Source organism: Toxorhynchites rutilus, chromosome 3 (genome assembly GCF_029784135.1).
Source record: "Toxorhynchites rutilus septentrionalis strain SRP chromosome 3, ASM2978413v1, whole genome shotgun sequence".
NCBI lineage: Eukaryota > Metazoa > Arthropoda > Insecta > Diptera > Culicidae > Toxorhynchites > Toxorhynchites rutilus.
Window position 1 is genome coordinate 29300885 of NC_073746.1, and position 27162 is coordinate 29328046.

The 27162-nt window shown below is 37.5% G+C and overlaps 1 protein-coding gene across 4 annotated transcripts in view; it reads left to right on the top strand.

Moving 5' to 3' along the window:
• The window catches only part of LOC129775505 (potassium voltage-gated channel protein Shaw-like), a 410947-nt gene extending 385249 nt beyond the window's left edge, over positions 1 to 25698 (top strand). For all 4 annotated transcript variants that reach the window (XR_008742971.1, XM_055780317.1, XM_055780319.1 and 1 more), the window contains one exon: positions 12883 to 25698. Coding sequence is in view for 3 of the 4 variants with exons in the window: in XM_055780317.1 (XP_055636292.1) it covers positions 12883 to 12911 (29 nt within the window). In the remaining variant the exon portion in view is untranslated. The remainder of the gene's footprint in view (positions 1 to 12882) is intronic.
• Positions 25699 to 27162: the final 1464 nt, after the last annotated feature.

Consider the following 27162-nt stretch of genomic DNA (forward strand, 5'->3'; position numbering starts at 1 on the left):
ACTGACTCTAATCGAGAAAGTACGCTACTTACAATGATAATGTTGCTTTCATTTGAAACATAAGAAAATTCAGCACAGAATGCAGTTGTAAAACATTTAAATTGAAGAAACAAAATATCTTTTAGAAGTATAGAAGAAACTTAATTTTTTTCCGTTATCGGTTTTTATTAATTTTCTAAAATGCATGATAAACTGGATTGTTTCTATCTGTTCGCGACCGACAGTGCGAAGAGAAGGAGCAAGTATCCCTATTTTCATATTCCAATGTCCATCCCTATCCTTTTTCCCATCCAAGCCTCTCCCATCCTTCCGAAATGCAGTGTGTGGTGCATGACACAAATACAACCGTATTGAAACCCGAAGTGCAACATCAAAAGCAAACAACTAAACAAGTGCAAACATATCAATCCCTACCAATACAATATATATCCATTCCAAATCCAACATTTGCAAGAGAAGCATCGAAATTAAATCCTAAAGTGTAGATTGTATTACAAGTGGTTTTTATTCTCCATACAAGTTTAATCCTGAGCTATCATCCTGGCCTCCTTTAACCGAAGGAATCCGCCAATTTCCTCAATGGTGTGATCAACCACTATCAATGAATTGAAACTCTCCAACCACTCTACGATTTCTTCCTTAACTCCTTAATTTCCTTAACTGTTGTCCTTTGTGTGATCTTCTACTAATTTGAATATTTCACAACATAATTGTATGCAATATTTCTTCGTCTTACAAGTGAAAGCATTTGAATCGTGGTAAGCAGCGTACTTTTTGAATTAGAGTCAGTTTAAGGCAAAAAACCGATCTCAAAAAAAGTTCAATAATTCTTTCGTAGTTGAGATTTGACCACAAGCGTGGAAGATTTTTTTTAATCAAATATGATCCTCTATCTCCTCCGAAAATAGTCCAGATCAACTACCTAACAACCTTTATATAACAATATTTTAAACAGTACACAATGGTCCGGGAGATGCATTTAAGTGGAAATTAGCATTTAGAGCTCGACGATTATTCCCTAGACAAAAACTGTCCTCGATAAAGTTGTTACAAATGATAGAGCGCTCATTTTTATGTTATTAAAAATAGGGTGACCAAAACATTAGATGAAATAAAAAATACAACTTTCTTATCATTATAGAGGTAAACAAAAGTTTTTTTCTACCTTTTGAAATAACCGACATAGCGCCTTTTTTCTAGATTGCGTTAGGGCCACCATGAAAAAAAACTGTTTTCTTGTTCTAACTTATATATTTCAAATTTTTCATACAAACTGTCTTCTAAAGACTTTTAGAGTTTACTAATACAAACATTTTGCGATGCAGAACATGTCCATATCTTAATCCTGCTCAATGTACATTATTACTCATAATTAATGTATGTGTTTCTACGACTTTTTCAGACATATGTGATTTTTTCCAGTGTTGCGCGAAACAAAAAAAATATTTTTTTCATATTTCCAAAGAATCTGGCTGGGTAAGGTAGTGAAAAGTCCCCCAAACCAATTCACCAGTTGTATGGAAAATATTGTATAGGGTATTAAATAAAACATTGGGGCAGTAGTACCATATATTGGAGTCCTTATATGGTACACCATAGGATCTATGGTGAAAAATGCACCTTTTCGTTTTTTCACGCCATTCTCAATTGCTTTGAGACAAAAATATGAAAAAAAATACTGAAAGTACGTCTTACTTAGATGTATCGATCAATATTTTCAAACAATTTTTTCCTCAGAAAATCAAACACTGAAAAAAATTTCAAATTAATTTTTATTTTTATTCAAAATTAAATATTATTTTTTTTATATTTTGAAATTCAATACTACTCTAGTTTGAATTCAAATTTCTTCTTACGTCTATTTTAGGTATATGTGATTTTTTTCAGAATTTTTAGAGTGTTTTTCGCGGTACAAAAAAAATATATATATTTTCAGACATTTCGAAATTTTGAAAAAAAAATTACTCTTGGACCCAATTTTACTCTAATTTTTATTTGAATGCGTTCGTATGTGTTGTTTTTTTCCACATGTAGCGTAATTTTTCTTGAATTTTCAAGAGGATGGCGCGAAAAAAAATTGTTTTTTTTTGGCCTTTGGGCACTTTTAATCTATTTTGAATTTAGGGACCCATCACTGCTCTAATATTTTTAAATTTTATTTTTTATATGTCTAGATTTTGTCGGTATATTTAGAGCAAAAACATTGTTGAAAGACATTGTTGAGACTAAATAAAAAATAAATAAATAAAATCGCGGGGTATATGATGAAACCATTAAATGCGGATAATGGCAATCAAACGTGCCCCACGATTTTATTTTAGGCTCATCAATGTCCTTGATTAATGAAGGAAGGGGTATGATAACTGCTAACTGCTACTTGCCTAATTATTTTCTAGCTTTTAGTACATTATCTGTATTATTATTATGTTTAATCACGAAGAAATCGTTTAACTTAAAATGTTTTTTTACTTATTTTATTTTCTAGTTTTTAGTACATTATTTGTATCATTACTTGTTGCTTTAATAAAATCATTCAACGTTTTATGAATTTTTCCTCCTATTTTTCCTTTTCCTATTTTTCCTCAGAATATTTTCATGATGTACTGTATTCTATTAGTGATCACTATAATATCAGATTATTTTCAGACACAATTCTCGTTCAAGATTTTTCAACCACTTGCAAACAACATTTTTCTCCGTAACATGGAATAAATGTTTGATACAGAAAATATGATACAACAAAGAGAGACCCCTCCCTTTTTCTTCCCTTGGAGAGGGGGGAGGAGTGTCTATTCACCAAAGAAACGTTTCGTGCCCTCTAAAGTCTTCACATGCCAAATTTGGTCTCATTTGCTTGATTAGTTTTAGAGTTATGCAGAAAATTGTTCTTCATTTGTATGACAGCCCACCCTAAGAGAGGGAGGAGGAGTATCTAACCGCCATAGAATCGTTTATTGCTCCCTAAAAACTCCACATGCCAGATTTGGTTTCGTTTGCTTGATTAATTCTCGAGTAATGCAGAAATTTGTGTTTCATTTGTAAGGCAGCCCCCCTTTGGAGAGGCATGTTCCAAAATTTCTTATGTTATTGTTTATTGTACAATATTTGCCATACAGCTGGTGATTTGGTTTGGGGGCACTTTTTACTCCCTTACCCGGCCAGGACCTTTAAAAAAAATTTAAGGATCGGGGCAGCGGCTCATCTTTGGCATTGAATTGCTCTCTAGTAAGCTGTTCGAAATTCATAAGTAATGTTTTTTTCGGATTTTAGCGCAGGAAAATCAAAACAAAATAAATGAAGTCTTCTTCTTCTTCTTCTTCAGTGGCACTAACGTTCCTAGAGGAACTTCGCCGTCTCAACGTAGTATTACTTGCGTCATTTTTATTAGTACTTAGTTGAGATTTCTATGCCAAATAACACGCCTTGAATGCATTCTGAGTGGCAAGCTCTAGAATACGCGTGATCACAGTGCAAGTCGGAGGAAATTTCTTTGACGAAAAATTCCCCCGACCAGAACGGGAATCGAACCCGAACACCCGGCATGTTAGTTATGACGCTAACCACTCGGCCAAGGGAGCAGAAATAAATGGAGTCTGGAAGAAAATAAATAAATAACTTTTCGGGCAAGGTTGATAAAAAATCAATGAGGGTTGAGTTTTCTGATGTAATTCTTTCCCGCGAACTCTTTGGAAGCCATCTAAACACTCAACTGCAGAATGGTCAATAAGCGTTTGAATATTTTTAAGCGATTGAATATTTTAATACGCTATTAGTACCCTCTGAAAATTCCTCGAAAGACGTTGGGAAACTATCTGAACTTTCTAAATTCACGAATTTCATGCCAACTCGACTGGCCGTTGGCAGCACCATCTCAGATAGCAGTAAAACGTTGTGGGTGTAAAGACATGGGTCATTTAAGCTACTTTGCATACTTGGAACATTCGAAAAATAAATAGAATACTTTTTGGAAAAAGCCAAATTTTTCTTCTTAATTTTTTACAAAAATTTATAACCTAAAAACTATGATATCTACAAAATTCATGTCAAAGGATGAAATAAAGTAAATTGTTTAAATTTTTGACAAAAAAATACCAAAGTTTTTTTGGAAAAAAATTTCAATGAAAAAAAGTTATTTTAAAAATTTAAATGCATTTTTCTCAAAAACGTATTTTTTTAAAATCCCAAAAAAACTATATATATGAAAAGCATTTACACTTTCCAATAAGTCGTCCATACATCGGAAGATGGACACTTTTACTTTTTTAAATACAACTTATCCTAATTTTGTTTAAAGTCAAGATAGCGATATAGTGTGTTCGACAAAGTTTTAGTTCTTGTTAAAATATAAACTTTTGTCGAAGACATAAACTTTCTATCTTTTATATTTTTCGGAATATAAGTCATTTTTGTATGAAGACTCCTGAAAAAAAATAATGTTTTGCTCGTAACATTTTGTGTGTAAATTCTCACATTTGACATGTTCTTGATATGTTACTAAATAGAGAAAAGCAGCAGAGCATATAAATTGCGATAATTTATGCATAAAAATGTTACAAATTAAACATTTTTAAGGGCTATTTACATTCATTTTTTTCAGAATTTTGAAAGCATATAATCTTGTTTGGGACGGCGTGTTTGAGATTTTAAAAAAAGATATAATTTATTTTTCACTTTATTTAAAACGACGAACGACGCGCGACACCGATACAGGATATAATAGAACTGAAACTGAACACGGGTGAAGGTTCTGCTGTTGTATTTATTGTGTAGATTTGCTGATGCGGCTGGAATCGTCTCCTGGCTGGCTATTGGCTGACCTCGATCGTCCGATATTAGGAATGTGCTGATCGAGGTCCTTCTGGTCACGTAATTCATCGGGGGGGTGAAAAAGTGTCGTCCTCGGCACTTGGGTGGTCATTTTGGGTACTTGATGATACGTTCTTCTTTTGGTGTTTATGTTTTCGGTACTGTCTTTGCTGGATGGATTTTATATGATAATAGATCAATACCAAGATGATTATTAAAAGAGTTGAAGATAGAGATGTTCCTCCTACTAGAGTCCATTTCCATTTTTGGTCGGTTTCTTGTTGTAAGGATACTTCATCCAAATGTTTCCTGTTTGAAAGCGCTACTTCTTCTATTTTTGCAACGTCATGTTTTCTTATGGTTTGTTTGTTGATGAAAAGTTCATGGAGAGCTCCTTGGATTGTTTCAGTTTCGCTAATTTTCTCCTTCGATGTAAAATTGTGTCCCATGTAGGTGATTGTACAATTCGAGAAGGATATTACAAAATTTCCAGAAAGTAGCCTGTTACTTGGTCCGCAATCTGAATGCAATTCATAATTATTCGCGTTAATGATTAGAACTTTGTTATTGGTTATCAGTTTTGCTGAGGTTCTTTCATTCTTTTCCATGAGGCAGTGTGGTTCGTTGCCCATGATGAGTGGGTAAATACAAGAGTCTTTGAACTCTCTTGTGTACGTGTTTAATTGTACGTAGTTTTCTGGTTTTGATGTAGTTAGAAGTTGTCTGCCTTGCTTTATTACGAATTGAGGGTAATCTTTTATGACGGTGTCGTTCTGATTCAACGGATATATACGGATAACTGTAGATTCTTGTGGTTCTAATTCTGGGACATGCAGAATGTAGAGCAGAGTGTTCTCACTGGTTGCTATCTTTGGAGTCACAAGGTTAAGTGTTTCTTCTGGAATCTCCGTCTGTACTCCTTGGTTGTTAAGGATAGTTTCAATCAAGTACATTTCTTTGCTAGATAATATTTTACTATTCGTAACGCGCATTTTTGAAAAAAGTATCGCTTCTTGAATGTTGATGAGGATTTTGTTGAGGGTGTCGATATTTAGAATAGTTGTGATTATGTCGATATCATCAAGAATGATTTGATTGATGTGTTGTTTTTCGATTATTTCATTGATGGCGGATGTTAGTTCCGAAATGCTATTGCCAATTTGTTCGTTGATTTTGATTTGGTGGTTGTTCTCTTCGACTAATTGGTTCAAGCTTCTGTCGATTATTCGTAGGTCTTGGGCGTCCGGGCTCCCGGCTATCCATTTCCATGTTGTACCGATGATGTCCCATCTCCTTGTTCTCTTATGCGTCGTTGGTTTAATGAGTAGAAAATTAGAGTACAATTCGCGTATTTTGTGTTTGCTAATTTGGTTAAGTACATTGTTCTGTTTTTGTTTGTGGTATACTAGGTTCGTAAGTTGATTGATTGTAATCTCTAGATCTGTTAAATTAATTGGATGGACAATCCTAATGTTCCCTGTCTGGATCTTACAAGGGTTTATCTTGTGCATCAAGATGAGATCTTTATGGAGATTTCTAATTGTGAGTTCTTGACATGAGGTTTTCGAGAGTACGATGATTCCTATGATTCCTATGTATGAGAGGAGCATCTGTAATACATAATGAGATAAAAGTTACATTATAATTTCTTCGGTCTTTTGATTTTATTTTTATGTCGTTTCACTCCATTGTTTTTTTTAAATGTGTGGTCTGTTACCGCATTGGCGTTGGTTTTGTTTGCTCTTGCTTGTTTTTTGGTTCGAATATTTGGTGTGACGAAAACTTCTTGCCCTTCGTTTATATTGGGTGGATCTTCTTTCTTTACATTCTGGTTAATAACATGTTTCTGTGACTTCTCCATATTTACTTTAGCTTTGATGAACAATTCTTGTGCATCCCTTAAAATTTCTTCTGGGTTGACAATATTATTTTGGTTAAAAAGAATCTCGTTTGGTGTGTATTGAGTGGAAGAGTGCACAGTATTATTGTACAATGCTACAGATAACTTGACAATTGATTTAGTTCCCATGGTTCTGAATTTATGTTTATTGGTGTTAAAGATTTCTATAATAGTTGAGTGTGCACGTTCAATTTGTCCGTTAGACTCAGATGATGCTGCGTAATCTATTAGTGTTCCTAATTGAGCGAGAAAATCTTTAAGTTGGATAGACCTAAAAGTAGTTTCATGGTCCGTTATGATTTGTTTAGGCACTCCGAAGTTACTGATGTATTTTCCCAATGCTTTCTGAACATGTATTAAATTTTTTGATTTAAGGAAAATCATTTGCAAATGTTTTGAAAACGAATCGATTAAAGATAAAAAGCAATGTTTATCTATAATGAATATGTTCATGTGGACTCTATCTAACGGTTTTTCAGTGATTGATCTTGGGGATACCTTTATATTAAATGGTTTCCTCTCGTACTTGTGCGTGTTACATATTTCGCAGGAGTTTATAAACTTTCGAATTTTCATGCACATGTTGGGGAAGAAATACGATCTTTTAATTTGTGCTTCCACTTCCGAGATACCACGATGTGCCCTCTCGTGTTCTTTTACTATTATTTGATCTTGTCTGTTTTCGTTTTGGACATCTTCTACCATTCTGTCAGTAAATACAAAGTGTCCCTTTTGACTGAAATTTTCTTTGAAAGATTCCTGAATAGTTTGTATGAGGTTCTCCGGGGCCATAAGGGCTGTTTGTTTCCCGTTGTGAAAGATTTTTAGGAAGTGGGTTATTTGATCTTTGCTGAAGGAAGGTTGTGATACGATTGTCCTGTGGTAGTTTTGAAATAATGTTTCTTGAATGACGGTATCCAACCTTGAAATTCTGAAGATTATCTGGTTGCGGAAGTAATTTAGTGGATGTTCGGAGAAGTGAATAAAATAGTTGGAGGAATCGTCGGCGGAGTGAACTGTTTGTGAATCGGAGGAATTATGGAGGTTATCGGGGTAGTTTGACTGCGGGGCGTTATTCATAATCGATGCTGCACCGTCCTCTTGGTTGTCGGGATCTGAAAAATTGGAAGTTGCATTATTATTTGTTATGTTAACGTTTGTTTCGATTGGCATCCTGCTCAAAGCGTCCGCTACAACGTTGGACTTTCCTTCTCTGTATTTAATTTCGTAATCGTAGTTTTCTAAATCTAAGCGCCACCGTAAGATTTTGGAATTTTTGTCTGAGGATTTGATGAATATTAAGGGTTTATGGTCGGTTATGAGAGTGAATTTCTGACCATATAAATATGGCTTGAATTTGTTCACTGCCCAAATAATGGCTAGTGCTTCTTTTTCATTAGTCGCATATCTAGATTCTGTGTCTGAAAGTGTTCGGGAGGCAAATGCGATTGGTCTTTCAACATTGTCTTGTATTTGTGAAAGTACAGCACCCAGAGCAAAACCGGATGCATCTGTAGTTAATATGAAAGGATACTCGAATTGTGGGTACGCCAATATTTGATCTGTGGAGAGTATCTGTTTAAGTGTATTAAAAGAGTTGAGGTATGAAGGATCTTGTGATTCGACTGTCAAATCTTTTTTTAAATATTTAGTCATGGGGCGAGTGATTTTTGAAAAATCCTGAATGAATCTTCTATAGTATCCAACTAGGCCAATAAATTGTTTAATTTCCTTCTGATTTCTGGGCAGAGGCCATTGAATGATTTTTTCAATTTTTTCCGGATTTGGTTTTACTCCTTCGGATGTTATTATGTGTCCTAAGAATTCTGTTTGTCTTTTGAGAAATTCACATTTATCTAATTGTATCTTTAAATTGAATTCTGATAAACGTTTTAAAATTGATTGAAGATTTTCTAAATGGTTCTCCAAATTGTATCCAGTAATAACTATGTCATCTAGATACACATAACATTTCGTTCCGATATAATTGCCGAGAATATCATTCATTGCTCTCTGGAATGTAGCAGGGGCGTTTTTTAGTCCAAAAGGCATTCTGGTGAATTCGAAATGCCCTTTGTCTGTAGAGAAGGCTGTTTTTTCGATATGTTTTGGGTCCATTGGTATCTGGTGGAACCCAGATTTCAAATCAATTGTCGAAAAGTATTCGGATTTTCCCAGAGAATCAAGGATTTCTTCAATTTGGGGCATGGGATATCTGTCGTCGATGGTATGTTCGTTCAACTTCCTATAGTCGATTACAACTCTTACTTTGTTTTTGCCAGATGCGTCTATCTTTTTTGGCACAACCCAAATAGGTGAGGAGTATGGACTTTTAGATGGTCGAATGATACCATTGTCTAGCATTTCTTGTATCTGTTCTTGAACGTCGCGTTTGAAATGATGGGGGTATCGGTAATTCTTTGTGTAGATAGGAAGATCGTTATCTGTTAAAATTTTATGTTTGGTTGCTGAGGTGGAAGTAAGTCTTTCTCCTTGTTTCAACAAGACTGTTTGATTTTCGTAGAGGACTTTAATTAATTTTGATTTTTCTAGTGGGGATAGGTGATTCGTTCTAATGATATTGTCAATTTCTTTCTCGGATATGTTCTCCGTAGGTTTTATCGGGAAGGGGGAAATAGTTTCAAAGTTGTTAACGGTTAATTCAATTTTTGGTAAATTCGTGGGGTTTTTATATGCGGAAACGATGTTTATAGTAGTTTTATTGTCTTGCGCTCTATAGAGTCCAGGTTGAATAAAGGTCTTCTTATAAAGTTTTTGATATGTGGGAACTAACCAGTCACCGTTGTTTTTGGTTCCTATTGTTACGGAATGATTATAAAGTTGTTTTGAAGGGTGGAATTTCGCATATGAATATTGTTTATCTGATAGTGTTAAGGTTTCATTTTCGTAGTTTATGTGAGCTTTTAAGTTTGCTAATGATTCTGATCCTATCAGACCGTCGAAAAAATAATGGAATTTCAATATGTAAAACGGAATCGGTTTGAACGCGCCATTGAAAAGGTCTATTCGTCCTTTTTCCTTCACACTGTTGGTTCCGCAAACACTTTTGATTTTTGTGTCTGGTACTGTACTAGTTTTCTGTAGGATACCTGGTGCAATGATATTCTTGTTTGCTCCAGAATCTATAAGGATGTTTAATAACTTTTTGGTTTGTGGATGTTTCAGTTTTAGATAGGGAAGATAATTTAAGTTAGATCTTGATTTGTGGACCCCGAGTGAAAATTTAAGTCTAGGTCATCATCTGATTCGCTATCTGATTTGAGATTTTCTGAGAATTCGTCGCCGGAGTCGATTTTCGTTACTTCGTGGTTGTTTATAGGTCTCTTATTTATTGTTAATTTACTGCGTGTGGTGCTTGTATCCATAGGTTCGATTTCATTTCGTTCTGGTTTTTGATTCTCGAATTTGAATGGTTTAAAGATTTTATTCTGTTGGAAGGGTTTATTATTAGCCTTGTTTTCGAAATCTTTGTTCTCGTATTTTCTATTGAAATTACCGGGTGTCATAGTGTGAGCTGTTATTTCTTTAGACCTAAATTTACACAGAAAAGCATAGGCGTCTTCTATGTCCTTTGGTCTCGCTGCTTGGGCGTAGCCAAAGTAAGGTTCGGATAAACCAGCAATAAAAGCTGCTAACCCGTCCTCTTCAATGAATTCGTTAATAATTTCCCAATTTATTCGGTATCTTTCATTCTGTTTGGCTAATGTTTTTATGTTTTGGATTATTCCCTTCGATTTGTTGTAATATTTGGCGAAGCTCATATCTTTGGTCATCTTGCATTGCCATAGCTGGCATTTGTATGTAGAAAGCTCTTGACGATCACCAAGAGCATTCTTCAGTACTTCTGCTATACTTTCAAAACTGTCAGGGTTACCTGCAAGACATATTATGTCTTTTGCTTTCCCCTGTACTTTGTTGATTACAGCGGTGGTGTACATTTTGTATTGTTGTGGCGTAACAAGGGATCGAAAAGCATCTAGTGTTTCGTTCGCTGTTGTTAGCCATGCGTTTAATTGTTTCTGGTTGCCGTCAAAAGTCGGGATCATTTTTATTGGGTCGGGAATCTTGCATAACATCTCGAAGCTGATGGCTTGATTTTGAATTTGTTCCACGGTTGGTTGTACAAAAATGGGTTGTGCAATGGTAGCTTGATCTACCTGCATTGGGTTATTTAAGCGTGTTTCGATTTGTTGGAACATTCTGTCATGTTCTTTTTGTTTAGCAGAGAATTCATCCATCATTTCTATAACTTTCTGCATTTGCGTACTAAATTGTTCCATATTTGGGCCTTCGTTTAGTGAAAGGTTGTCAATGGATGGAACTTCTTTGATTGGAATGTGAGCTAAATCCCCTGAATCAATAGAGGAGATGCTTTCTTCAGAATCTGAAGGTTCGCAATTACTGCGCCTCACGTTTCTAAGAAAATCGCGGGTTTTCTTCAGAGCAGTTTTTGTCTTTGGCATTAATAAGGCCGTTAAATGTGAAACAAATTAAAGCACAAACGTTCTCTTAGAACTCGTGTGGCTCCAGATTTGTCTGCAATTGTGTTATTTGAAAACGCACACGTTCTCTTAGAACTCGTGTGGTTTCTAGAATTGTGTTTCTCTTAGAACACCACAATTCTGGATGGAGTAGGATTTCGCTTAGAACACTCCTTCCTCCGGGCAGTTAGTGACAATTGAAAATTATGTCCGAGTCTCTCTCTTAGAACGGACTCGGTGCACAAAAAAAAATATGCCACTGACCGCGGCAAGTTAATTTCTTTATAGCGTAAGGGGGATTTAAAGAAGAGAAAAAAACTTACCTTTGCAATCGTGTTTTGTGCGGGGTTCCTGGTTCTTCCAGCGGTGAGGTGCGGTGCGCGGCGGAGACTCAACTCGAATGTCACTGCGCGAGCGGCGCTCGATGCTATCACTTAAACAAGTTCGTTTTTCGTAAATCACGGACTCACTTAGCTGGATTTACCAATCCTAGCTTTTGCACTGTTTTAACGCACACGTTACTTATTCACACACTGGAACCGCACAGCTGCGCCAATCTTGTTTGGGACGGCGTGTTTGAGATTTAAAAAAAAGATATAATTTATTTTTCACTTTATTTAAAACGACGAACGACGCGCGACACCAATACAGGATATAATAGAACTGAAACTGAACACGGGTGAAGGTTCTGCTGTTGTATTTATTGTGTAGATTTGCTGATGCGGCTGGAATCGTCTCCTGGCTGGCTATTGGCTGACCTCGATCGTCCGATATTAGGAATGTGCTCCTTCTGGTCACGTAATTATATGTTTTCGAGAAGAAATAATTTTAATTTTCAAATATTTTATTTGTATGAACGACTTGTTGGAAAATGTAAGGCCTATTCATATATACCTATATATTTTTTGGAATTTTAAGAAATACGTTTTTGAGAAAAATTAATTTTAATTTTTTAAATAACTTTTGTTTCCAAAACATTTTTGGAATTTTTTTTTTTTTTTAAATTTAAACGGTTTCCTACATTTCATCCATTGACAAGAATTTTGTAGGCATCATAGTTTTTAAGTTATAATTTTTTGTAAAAAATTAAGGAAAAAAAAATGGCTTTTTCCAAAAAGTAGTCTAATTCATTTTCGAATATTTCAAGTATGCAAAGTTGCTCCCGTGGCCGAGTGGTTAGCATCCCACATTCTCATGTGGGTTCGATTCCCGTTCTGGCCGGGTGACTTTTCGTCAAAGAAATTTCGTCCGACTTACACTGTGGTCACGCGTATTCTAGAGCTTGCCACTCCAGAATACATTCAAGGCGTGTTTTCCGGCATAGAAATCTCAACTAATTACTACTAATAAAAATGACGCAAGTAATATTTACGTTGAGAAGGCCAAAGTTCCACAGGGAACGTTAGTGCCATCCAAGAAGAAGAAAGTTGCTTAAATGATCCATATCTTTACACCCACAACGATTCACTACTATCTGAGATGGTACTGCTAACTCCTAAGACGAGTTGGCATGAAATTCGTCAATTATCTGAATTATCTGACAATTACAAAACATTTCGATGTTGCACTTTTTTATACTAATATTTTTGTTGTCGTGTGTAGATGAATCAATACGATCCGTCACTGTAATTCAACTAACCTTCGTTCTACTTCCTTCTGCTGGTGTCATTCCAGAAACCAAGGACCCCGTGGGCAACGTTTGAGAGGATCTGATCACCGTGGCGCCTGCAGAGGACGACGGACCATCCGCCAGCTCTGCTGCTGCCCCACAACCGACTGCCATCGGTTCGGCCCTTCGTCGGACCTCATTGGGTAAAAGCACCAAGGAGCGCAAACTGAAGAACAGTTAATTCCGGGAACAGCTCACGATGAACCAAGCGGGCGCCAGCTTCAAATGTATTTTCCTTTTAATCGTAAATATTCTAAATAATTGTTGGACATTTTTACCGTTTCGCCGTCGCACATTTTCCTTTGATTTTCCTTCGAGTGTTATCCTGGTGGTTCGAGAACCCCCGCAACTATGTGTCGATTGGTGGGAGGAATATGCTTTACAACGCGTAGCGTAAACGAAACGAAAAAGCACCACCCTTTGAGTGTTATCGATGTTGACCAATTGGAAAGAAAGAGATTATTTGTTTTCCACATCAACAAGTATTCCTCCACGCACGGTTACTACAGATTTTATACGTGATGAATCCTTTTACATAAATATAAAACGCTTACTACTGAACAAAAAAGAGAGATGTACAGCTATTGAGTCTAACCTAAGGTAAGGTCATGAAAATAGTGCACTGTAAATAATCGAGATATTCAATATCAACGTGAAAACAAAACAAAAAGTACATAAAATAAACAATTGTATATTTTGAAACGAGGCAAAACGAAAAGTGATATAAAATTATTTTAAAACGACAAATTGAGGCTCTCGCCATAATTGCAGTTCCAAAAATTGGATTGGCATGAGCATTGATTTAATGAAATTCTCTTGGTTACTAGAGCCACTCGCATGGATTCAGTGCTTGTCACGGGGACTAACTATTTTCCTTTCGTGTAAATAAAGTTACAAACTCGGACAGACCTTCCTTGTTGAATCTTTTCCATTTCCCAGGCTATGATTGCGCTAGACCCAAACCAAACACTATAAATTGCGAGAAGTTACAAGGATTGTAAATCGAGAACGGTTGCCTTCACTAAAGCGCTTTTTAGTTTTAAGCACAGAATTCCACCAAATCCGCAGAACCACATTAGAGGAACTACCGCAAAAATGAAAAAAAAAACCTACTCTTGTAACGAACAGAGGGAACACACTTCCGCAAGCACAAAAACTCACGCCCAAACACACACACACATCCACTCATAAAACCAACCAACATGGGACCAACAAAGTACACTTTTTGCGAATATTTTCCATCATGATTTATCTAGTTTTTTTTTTCATTCTTTCTCCCTCTCTCGTTGTGATATGTTCTCCTGCTGAGGTTGAATCTACATATTAATTGAAGAGTGGAAAATCGAGATTGCAAAAGTTTGGCTTTACTATGGCAACTCAGCGGCTTGGCACGATGGAAAATCGTGTATGGCATGAATTACCTCCCCCCCTCCTAAGGAGGCAGCACCTGATGGTCGTCGCCTCTGTTTTCTCGATACTGGAGGTTTAAAAAATAGGCTCGCGGACGTCCGTTTTTCTGTGGAGGAGCAGGAGAATGGTGAAATTTTGAATATTACTAGTTGATCGGAAAAAAAAAACTGGTGGCCGGCCAGTGTTCTGACTGCGTCTTCCATTTCTATACTGGGGAGTAAGTTCAAAGTTTCGAAAACGGAAGCGTTACGTCGGAGAACGAGATTTTGAGCGTTAATAGCTCCTGAAGAACTGAACGGAATGTTATAATAAACACTTCATTCGAAAGATAAAATGTCTACGCGTTATATGCTTGTTACTTTTTGATCCATGAACTTGTTTCAATAGCCTTAAAATTGTTTTCAAAACAGGCTATTGAAATCACACCAGTCGGTATAAAAGCGAGTGTCGGAAGTCCACTCAGTTATGATTGCGTAACGATTGAGGTACCATCGCTGAAATGAACTGTCTGACTGTTTCCCTGACACAAACTTCAAAACCATGGTGCCATGGGAAAATCGGCATTGCAAAACAGATGCAATCTGCGGGTACTTTTGTACTCGTTTGCGTTTTTGCAAACCGGAATGTTTCCCTAACACACACTTTAAACCATGAAGCCTGGGGAAATCGGCATTGCAGATACATGAAAGTCGGCAGTACTTTTATACCCATATACATTTTTACACTCCGGAAATCGTTTTGCCAATACGGCCAACAAAAGCGGGTACAAATGCAACGCTTTGGCTCTGTTCTTCAAGACTGCATTAGAAAATATCCGTTAATGTCGCCAGCTCATTGAACTTCTACGCATACTGTTTGATGATTAGGCAAAATGATGATAGCTTTTTGCTGTGATAACTACACCCAAACTAGCGTTGGCAGGATACATGTCATCTTTGGCAAAAAGATAGCATTTCCTGTTCATGAGAGTCAAATGCGCAAATAATGAGCTATTTTGAAAGCTTAAAAATGGTTTGTATGTATGCGTGCAGACATCTCTTTCTGTATTCTTTTCTCTTTTCATTTGGGATTGTGCAAAAAAAAAAGTTCAATGGGGATCGAACCAAGGCCGGCTGGAATCCAAAGTTACTTTACACGACCACGCTATCCATTTAGCTGCCAGCGCTATTATAATGGAGCGTGATAATATTACACCTCATCATAAAATTAAGTTGGAAAGTGTTTTCTAAGACGATAAAGAAGAATATGAACGAGAATAGATCTTTCTCAGTCTGGGCCGTGTATTTGGCAAACTATACGAAAAGCTTTCATATGCTTTCATTTAAATGTGTCTCCTGTTTCGCTCCCTCATATTGGCTCTAGCATATATATTATACAAATGATATACATGTATTGGGGAGTAGAACATTTTATGTTATCTTTCAGCTCATTTAATGTAACAAATCGGGATGCCAGAACATGTGCTAAAAATAAACTTTGGGTGTACTACTATAACGCATGAATTGACCTAAATTGGGATTTGTTTGCAATTGAATTCGTAAATTGTTTCATTCATTCAATGGCTTAATCAATAACTTAATCAATACACACAAAAGATGGCTCTGCACAGCGGCGATATTGTACCCAATGAGGAACATCCGAGGTGCGATTGTTGCTAATGGCAGAAAAACAAATTATTATTAAGCCAACGTTAACCTTGCGGTTATATCATAGGCATAACCCATCCATAGTTTTTTTCTCCATTATAGTAGCTTTCAACACTTTTGGCTGGTTCGTCACTTTTACTTCCATTTTTGGAACAATGTCGGGGAGATAGAGTTGAACTCGTGAGCTTTGCGTGAGAGGTATGGATGTTACCACTACGCCAGATCGCCTCCACTAAATCAAGAACAGAATGTGTGTATTTTTTTCCAAAACCGTCTGATTAATAGACTTAATTACTTATTATCTAACGTTTACAGACCTTAAATATAACTTATTTTCTATATAATTAAGACTAACAATTTAATAATAACTAAATATTTGATTGGACAGGATTAGGATTTAGGACTAGACCGGAGCGAGTGGGGTAGTTTGATTTGATGAGGAGAGAAGGAATCAAACAGTATAATTTTTTTTTTTTTGAGAAATTGATAAAGAGAAAGCATAAGGTTGAGGTCGCGACTAACCAAGATGTATCTAACCGGTAAGTCAGATTGTCTTCCTTGTGCCCTGCGTGAATCCGATAGGTGAGCACTGGCAGAATGAAGGTTTATACAAGACCAGACCACATGCTCGACGTCATGATAACCATCACCACAAACGCAAATATTACTATCGACGATCCCAATGCGATACAGATGTGCATCTAACAAGAAATGATTGGACATAAGGTGAGACATCACGCGAATAAAGTCCCGACCTACATTGAATCCATTGAACCATGCATTTGTCGATACCTTGGGAATAATCGTATGTAACCAGCGACCCATATTATCTTCACTCCAATTGTGTTGCCAACTACGAGGAGTGTAAAAAATATCATGATAGGTTATTTGTCGTTCAAAAATGGTGCCTTCCAAGGCCCCGAGCTTAGCTAACGAATCCGCTTTCTCGTTACCTGGAATGGAGCAATAGGCCGGGACCCAGGCTAATGTAATCCTAGAAAATTTTTCCATCAGTCTAGCCAAGAGCTGTCTTATTTTCATAAGAAAATAACATGAGGCTCTTACAGGACGGATAGCTTCAATTGAGTTGAGGCTATTTGAATAGATAAAATAGTGATCAATCGACAAGGATTCAATTTTCTCCAAAGCGTGATAGATTGCAGCCATGTCCGCAACGTATACCGAGCATGGATTTCTCAATCTATAATGGGCACTAAAATTTTCATCAAATATGCCAAAACCAGTGGAGCCATTAGTGTAAGATCCATCAGTAGAAAAAACATTCTATTAGAACTTACTTCGCAAAATTTCGACGAAAACATCCGTGTGATTACTACAAAACGTGTATGTTCTGGAATATCACGTATTTCTTGATGCATGGTTAAATTTAATTGTACAGTGGAATTACAGAAGTACAATAGACAGTCTTATGATGCTGGCGAAGGTTGCAATCCTTATGAACGAAACCCAACATATAAGGTGGTGAACCTTGATTCTGGATTCAATTGAAGAAGTTCTTTGAAATTATCAATTACCAACGGATTCATAATCTTACAGCGAATGAGATATCTGTATGATAATTCTATGAATCGAAGAGTCGGAGGAAGTACTCCAGCCAGAGCCTCAAGACTCCTCGCATGAGTCGATTGCATGCAACCCAAAGCAATACGCAAGCAACGATATTGTATTCGCTCCATCTTAAGAATATGAGTCTTAGCTGCCGTTCGGAAGCAAACACTACCGTACTCGTGACCGATAATATCGTTGTTTTGTATAAACTTATGAGGTCTCCTGGATGGGCATCCCACCATGTTCCAGTTATTGTCTTGAGGAAGTTGATTCTCTGTAGACATTTTTGTTTAAGAGATGCAATATGTCTCCCCAGGTATATCTAGGATCGAAATAGATACCAAGATATTTGAAATTCATAGAGTGGGTTATTGTTTTGCCGAATAAATGAAGCGGAAATTTTGCGGGTTTGTACTTTTTAGAACAAAAAACACCGCTGTTTTCTCCGTAGAGAATTCGATACCCTGCTTGATGCCCATGTGGACAAATTGTCCAAAGTATCCTGTAATGGTCTTTGCAGATCGGCGGAGGAGGATCCCCTAATGGGGATCGTCGTAGCGTGCAATGTCCCGAAAGGCAATTGTCGATATCATTAACATAAAAGTTGTATAATAGGGGGCTCAAACATGAACCTTGTGATAGGCCCATATAGCTTAGTCGGGAGACTGTCAAACTTCCATGAGCAAAACTCATGTGTTTTTCTGACAGCAAATTATACAAATAATAATTTAAAGTTGGCGAGAGTCCATAATTATGAAGTTCAACTGATAATATATCAATAGAAACAGAATCAAAAGCCCATTTGATATCAAGGAATATCGAAGCCATTTGTTCTTTACGAGCAAACGATATTTATATAGACGAAAGCAACGGTAGACAATCATTCGTTCCTTTACTTCTTCTGAACCCAAACTGTGTATCTGAAAGCAAATTGTTGGTTTCAACCTAAACGAAACGAAACGAAACGTCTAAACGAAAAAGAATCATTTTCTCCAGAAATTTACGAATGCAGGATAGCATTGAGATTGGCCTATACGAATTGTGGTCACAGGCCGGCTTGTTAGGTTTTCGTGTGGCTATAACTCTAACTTGTCTCCAGTCGCGCGGAACAATGTTCAGCTCTAGGAATTTGTTGAACAAGTTCAGCATACGTCTTTTGACAGAATCGGGAAGACTCTTCAAGATATTGAATTTTATCTTATCCACTCCAGGAGCCGAGTTTTTTTTTATCCCATTTATTTATTTAAGGCTCATTAGCATTTTAGCTGTAACAGAGTCGAATTTTAATCGTGTACATGTTACATGGTTATCATATATCTATAATTAGCACATTACACAGTTGCCATTCGCCAGTATTCCTTCTATACCATTACATATGGTACATTCACACAGTAGCCATTTAGGCGTAAGAGTATTCTTTCTGTTCTTCCATTATCCAGTTGGACCACCGGACAGCGGAGACAGTTGATTGATCATTGTTGAGTTATTTATAGAACAGCAGTCCGATGTGTCTTGCAGAGCAGAGCAGTTGTATGGATGAATCGATCTTATTTCGACCGTGGATCGATCTCCATCGCTGATGATTGTTACGTGGACGTAGTTATTCTGTAACAACACAAAGATGGTCAAATGAGGGCCCTGAGTTTTGAACTCACGATCGATCGCTTACTAAGCCAACGCGCAACCAATGTGGCTACGGAGACCCCCTGGAGCCGAGTTGTTACACGAAAGAATTTTTATTTGCCCAAATGAAAACTCTACCATTGAAAATTTTTATGTACGCTTTGAAGCGGAATGTCTTCTACGATATTTTGTCCTGGAACGGAATCTGGGCAAAACTGTAGATCCAACGATCAGAGTACTCCTAACTTTCGTTATTGTGGCTCCGACCCCGGATTCTTTCCTATATTCTGGTTAGAAAAGTGTCCTATCATTTATAAAGTGACGCTTCATCCGTAAAAATTTTAATTATGCGTCTGTCGTTATAAAGTTACTGCACATGTTCGTCTATAATATTTCACATCACAAGTGGTGAGGAGAAGAAACACTGTTGGCGCGTTTGTGTACATATTTTCATTCGCATTCGCACTGTCGTAATTTCATGCACAACTACATTTTTCTAAGATAATTTAGCTTAACACCAGATCTACCGTTGTATAATTTGCTCCCAAAATTTTGTCTTGAAATGTTGTTAAATACTAGCTGACCCGGCAAACGTTGTTCTGCCATATAAATTATTTCTAGTGAATATTTTGGTTGTGAAATAAAGAAATCGTTTTTGAATGTTTTAACGATCTGTAAAATTAATCGAATGTGATCAATAAAATAGAACGAATGAAACGATTTGAGCGAAAGTGTATTTGATGTTTATGCTGCCAGAAATGACGGTGCGCATTGTCATTCGATAAACAAACATGAAACACTCGTGACTCATCTATTCTATCCTTTTGCATTTTGCAGCGCTATATCGTTGCGGAGCAATTCAGAAATATCAGTGCAAACAAGCATTTCATAGCGTGTCTTCCCGAGTATGGTTACGACCCGTTCTTTCAAAAAGATCACGCGAATATCTGGGAATGGGATCTGTCACATACTGAGGAATGGAGTGCTATAGACGATGACCGCCGACGAAAATAAAAAAAAATTCATTGTATTAATTCATATATGTAAAGGGTGAAATGCTAAAGATATGTAAGGAATTGTTACTCGATTGTATTTGAATACTTAAAAAGCGTAGTCTTAACTTAACTATTTTTCTAAACAACCTCGCATTTCCGTCAAAACTTTATTCATGATGTAAAATCATTATCAGACACAACTTACGTTCAAGATTTTTTCTCCAATTGCAGATAATGTGTTACTCTGTTACATAGAACACATATTTGATACGGGAGCGCGTGTTTGTTACACCCGAAAATCTACTATCATTTTCGCTTCAAAGAAATGGAACACGAAGCTCAATGTCGTTTTGACGAATTGTGTGGCAAAATTACTGGAATTCCCGATGGAATTATACTATTGCTTTCCTCTGGGCGTATTTTGTCAACTAATCAAACTAGAAATGGGTGTATGAGGCTATCCTCGCTTTCATCTTTCAGCCGAATACATCCGAATACGTGTAATGTTGTAATAAAACTCATCAAAGACATCATTTTTTGTCTGAACACACGTGCTGTTATGTCATGAAAATGTATTTCGTTTTAGCCTGGCAAAGGCTGTGTCGACGTTGCTGATGATAGCGTCTGGTAAGAGAATGAACGCTTCGTATGAATCGCAGCCGCTCGTTCTCTACTTTCGATTAAACGTCGATAAAGAACTGTTGCGACAGCCCACAGTCGTTATTCAATACACATGAAAACCCATCGAACTATCGCCACTCTCTTGTTTGTTTCGCCTCTTCTAATCGCATGTTCCTAAGTATTGATTCAAAATGAGAATTGACATTCATAATGAATGAAGTAATTGTGGCAAGATCTCGTTGTTTGATGTTTATGCAATATCCGTCTTGTCTGTTCCGAACGGCCGGGGAAGTTTTCGTCAAAAATTTATATTTCCGGATTACATCTCCTTTCGAATCACAATTTTTCGCGTCGTCGAATACCATGATTCCAGTAACGTCTTCAACAGCATGCGTAGAGGTGTCTAAATTTTTCGTTTATTCGATTATCGATTAATATTCGATTCGTTCGAATAGTTGTCTTTCAGTATTCGATTAATCGAGCGAATAGTTATTTCTTGTTCAGGCAAACCTGTTTTTGTTCGATCGCATTTTGCGCAATTCCTCATTTGTGTGACTGATTTCGTGCAATTTTCGAATACTATCATTTTAATACGGGATCTTAGACTATCTCCTTCAATTCCGCCTTTTACTCCTGCGGTTCTTCAACCGTGAATGGTTTAGCATATTCGATGAATTTCGACAAAACACCATGACGGTTTAACAAATTTTGCACTGTATTTTTTTTATAAAATGGTTCCCTTTTTCATAAATCGCGATTACTGTGATAATTATTCGATGTATTCATATTTGGTTTTTCATAATTCGATACAAAATTACCCGATTAAAATTGAAGATATTCGTTATTTGAATCAATCGAACGATTAACCGACGTCTCTAAGCATGCGCATTCGATCCATAGCGTGATAATCGTTTTGCAATCCGAGCATGTGTGATTTGAAGAATTTTCAATAACTCATTGTCAAAAAGGCCTCCAGCTCGCCGTCAATGCACCTGGCTTTAGGCGAATTGAAGATGGAATGTGTGGATGATGGTTTGAAGAAGCAGATGCAGCGCCATCTGTCATTTAACAACGTATAGAAATTCGTTATGATTGAAAAACAAACGACGATTGAACTAAATGAATATTTTTCATACATAAATACTGAAATCGCAATTAAAAATAGGAGATCGTGGTGAAAATTTCGGGTTATTTGTATTTCTGAAGCCAAATTAAATAAAAAAAATGATTCAGAATTTTTTGTTCTGCATAGAACCACCCTAATCGGAATTAAATGTAAAGTAATCGGTATCCTAGGTGTATCAAATAAATTGTACGACTCATGTCTATCGAGCTTTTTGTGCATAATTTCACAGAAATCTGTCGAGCCGTTTCGAAGGAGTTCGACCACGAACATCGTGACACGAGTTTTTATCTACATATAGATTTTGTAATTGTTATGACTTTTTCTCAATAAAGTTTATTTTCTTTGAAATTTTTATATTTTGAGAACTAAATATCACACTGGTCAAAATCATCGGTTTGCTGAAAATAGGTATATAAAAACTGTTGGTACCACTAGTAGGAATGACGTAATAAAGTAGCATTTATAGCGAGATCTTTATTTTCAATGATTTAGGGTGAAGTTAGCGAACCAAAAGCCCATCAATCGATGACAATTGGTCACAAACGATTCCCCATCTCTTTTCGAGAACTTTTGATTTTGTATTTGTATATATTCCACCACACAGACTATCCTATCGAGATCCACTCCACTAGGTTATGGGGTATTTCCCCAACAATAAATCTTGAACCGTCATCAAACCCCTCGGTCCCAATCTCAATTATTGGCATCCACATCGGTTCATCCGTTCCGATGTATACGTCGAAAACCAACGGTTGGCGGACCACAGAGCACATTTAATGTTTCAGAAAACTTCTCCACGAACTCCAAGAACTAACGCAACAATGTATATTGCCAAAAAAAGCAGAAAAGTTGACCGACCACACGATCCCAAAACTGTTTGACAACAATATTTCACGCCAGCTCTATAACTCTTCCTATAACACAAAACACACATCTGTTCACACGCCATGGCAATGCCCACGGCTTGGAAGCAGATTGATCTAATCCACCCACCCTATCAGCATCTCTCAGGACTTCGCTAAATGTTAGCGCAATCCTCTCCGCTCCGACACAGGGGGGTTTGGTTTGGAAAATTCAGCATCAATAGGGAAAGTTGTTCTTGTCAGTTCCATGAGCTTCTATTGCTCCGCTGGTGGCTGCACGAAGCGACCACCTTAGCGAAAGAGTCACCTCAATCGTAATCAAATTGTCACGCCAGCAACGCCAGCTGGGTAAGCCATCCTTACCACAACAGGCGGCGCACTTCGAACTCAATCCGTCGCACAACATCGATCCCAGCAGCTGGAAAACATGATCGCATTTTCTTCTTTCGCTCAAAACACGTTCTGTATTTACGTTTCTTTTTGTTTGTGTGAGTTATTTTTTTTTCTTGTTATAAATTTCCCGCCATCAATCGGATTCATTCTGCATCATGTTTGTTTCCCTCTTCTTTCATTCCCCTTCCATTTCCTCGCTTTCGTGGATTTTTTAAACCTCTTCATTAGCGCAATCAATGGGCCGGGAAATTAATACAAACAGTACTGTAAAAAGGCACATCCTGCAAAAAAAAATAATGCAAGCATTTAATGGCCCTTGGGCCATAAAAGCAAGAAACGGAAAAAGAAACTTGGCACAATGAAATAAAATCGAAAGAGCCAATGGCTTTGGTCGGGGGAAAGTAAGGCTGTTCGAAGCGTGCTCTCATTTCTTCTCATAGAAATCTCACGAACTGACGCGTAGGAACAGTGAAAAATAAACTGAAACAACAAACAAAAACAAAAAATGCCAAAAACATAACCTGTCGACGGTCGATTTACCAGCGGGGGAACAGGTGTCCTGCAATTTCGTTGCCGAACGGAACATTAAGAAACAACGTGAAATGACATGCGTTAATGCAAAGCCGTTTTTTCTGTACCACCCACCAGAGCCCCGTTTACCGACTCGACGATGTGCGAAACGATGATTTAGAGTAACGATTATGATACATGAAGACACACTTTTCTCCCGCGGGTTCCCGCTTTCTATGTAAGGCGGGGGTAACGGTTGAGATTTGAGATGGGATGCGGTTGTCTTACCGGATTGGAAGGGATTGTTTTGTTTCGTTTAGAAGGTAATGCTGTCCCGAAGCTGGTGAGCACTCACGGGGAAATGATCGCTAACACGAGGATGATTCCACTGATTTGTCGGTGTTCCGTTAACAAAATGGGCGAGAGTTGATGTGAATACTGGAATGAGGGTCTATACTGGAACGCCGCTCTGGGAATCAGTAATCTGTGGCAGTGAGGTTTATCATTATTTATTTTTAAAACTACGGCATCAACTTTTGTTTCAACACCGTCAACGCTTAAAAGCGTCAAAACGTAAACTGGGCGATGAACAGGCAATAGGGCGAGATAGGCAATTTGAGATGTTTTGTTCAATGTAGAGAAATACTCAGTTTTGAAAATAAATATAGTTTTTTTGAAATCATAGAATTACAAGTTCGAGTGACGAGAAACTATAAGCAAGTAGTGACAAGACTTCTTCCTCCAACGGATGACTACAATTATACAGGGTGGGCCATTTAAAGTGGAAGCATCTGGCAACCCCATAACTTTTGACAGAGATGTCAGATTAATAAATTTCATACCGCGTTGGAAGCGTCATTTCAGTACAATTTTAACCATGGAACAATACACACCTAAACAACGCGCTGAAATTGTTCAACTGTACATTCAAAATAACTTCTCAATTGTGTTAACTAAACGTGCGTGGAAAAATAAAAATAAAGTTAAAACATCGCCTGGAGACAACACTATACGTCGATTATATGCCAAATTTATATCGTCTAGTAGTGTTGGTAATGCCAGTCATCTGTCCAGACAACGACCAAGACGTTTCGACGAGAATATTGGAACAACAGTAACCGTGAATGGGGAGCGTTATCGGACAATGATAACCGATTTTTATTGCCATTTGTTCGTGAAAATGAATTGGACAATTTCTGGTTCCAACAGGACGGCGCTACATGCCATACAGCGGCTGCCACGACCAAATTATTGCGCGAAATGTTCCCCGGAAGATTAATATCGAAAAACGGTGATTATGACTGGCCACCGAGATCACCTAATTTGACGCCTCTTGACTTTTTTTTATGGGGATATTTGAAATCCAAGGTATACACTGGTAAACCAAGGACCCTGGCTGCGCTGAAAGACAATATCCGACAAGAAATTGTTGCCATATCGGCCGAAACATTGGGCAAAGTGATGGAAAATGCCGAAAAAAGGGCACATTTTGCGGTCAAGGCCAGAGGCGGTCATTTACGAGATATCATAATCAAAAAGTAGTTAGAACAAATCTCCTTGGACCAAAATAAATGAATTTCAAAAAAAAAATTTAAATTCCACTTCTTTACTTTGTTATTTAGTTTTACACGACCACGCTATCCACATGGCTAATGATGCTGTTCAGCAAATGCGTGATAATATTGCACCTGATTATAGAATAAATTTGGAAAGTGTTTTCTAAGGCGCCTCGCACACCGGAGCAATAAGCAACTAGCAACTATCAACATGCAATAAGCAATATTATCGCCAATGGATTTTTCCATTTAATCTTTGTTGATCTCGCATACCGACGCAATACGATATCGCTGTCGCCTTTACAGAGCAACACATGTCGCTAGCAACACGGCGTGTCGGTTGAAGAGCAACTTATCGCCCATATTTTGACAAGTTTCGTACATTAAGCCGATTGTTTGCATAATGTCGGGGGTTTTTATTGCTCTGGTATGCGAAGAACAACAAAATATGTTTCCTGTTGCATATTGCGTATTGCAGTTTGCTAGTTGTTTATTGCTCCGGTGTGCGAGCCGCCTAAGGCGGCTCGCACACCGGAGCAATAAGCAACTGGCAACTGTTAACATGTAATAAGCAATATTATCGCCAATGGATTTTTCCCTTTATTTTTTGTTGATCTCGCATACCGACGCAATACGATATCGCTGTCACCCTTACAGAGCAACACATGTCGCTAGCAACACGGCGTGTCGGTTGAAGAGCAACTTATCGCCCATATTTTGACAAGTTTCGTACATTAAGCCGATTGTTTGCATAATGTCAGGGGTTTTTATTGCTCTGGTATGCGAAGAACAACGAAATATGTTGCCTGTTGTATATTGCGTATTGCAGTTTGCTAGTTGCTTATTGCTGCGGTGTGCGAGCCGCCTAAGAGTAGAAATTTTTGGAGGTTGTGTCCAAGATACGACCGCATTGTTGACGTAGAACTACGCGGTTATTTCATATAAGTCGCTTGTTTATACCAAGGATGCAAAATTTCGAAAGAACATGTTGAAATCGAAAAGCAATTTTTATCAGTGCAAAATATCTCCACCGATATTCTTCACTTCTTTCTATCGCGGTGCCGCTGTGCCTATGACCGCTGGCTCACCATCTCGTTTGTTTTGATATAGTTTTCGTTCCATCAACAGAAATATCAGTTCATTCTCGATGTCAGTGAATGCTCAAGCCGAAAATATCACCTTTCATTGCGTCCTGGTGAAATTTTCGTTGGTCATACACCCATAAACTTAGCACTCAAATGTGCCCGTTGCCCATCGATGTGTGTGCAATAAGCGGCATAAAAATGGGACCGGGGCTAGAAATATACTAGGAAAACACACACGAACACGCGTTTAAACGTCTGACGCGGTGTCAGTGAGATGATATTTCCTTGTATGGAATTTTGTTCCCTTCCACTGTCAGCTGATCGAAAATGCGTATGAAAATTTCGGGCGGAAATTCTCAGTGAGACAGTGGAACGAATGAGTGTGGGGAATAATGCAAAAACCAAATGTTCCACGTGACGGAGTGTCGGTTGCATGGAATTAAGTTTGGTTCATTTGTCATGAACTGCAGGGGAATTGGTGGTTGATTTTGATGTTGTCTCAATATCTTGCACTGTCAGTAAAGTGAGTGTGAGATTTAGCAACTCTGGTTTATACCTTCGGATATTATTCTATAATGCTGTGAAATTTTCGAAACAACTGCTTAGTAGAATAATCTTTGAAATGGTTGACGATATCAGTTCAGTTGACGATAATTGATTGATGATTCATTCTTGCCCTCGCAAAACAATACACTAGCTGATCGTATGTCGCAATTTATTTCATGTCAATGCATTGAAAATTTACCTCGAACGCTATTCCGGTGGCCTTTTTCGAAATTGACATAGACTCGGCTACAGTCGATTATATACATGTTACACCAGCACCATTATTCCACATCTCATAACTACATCAATATATCTTTGGCACCGAATGGAAACAACAACAAT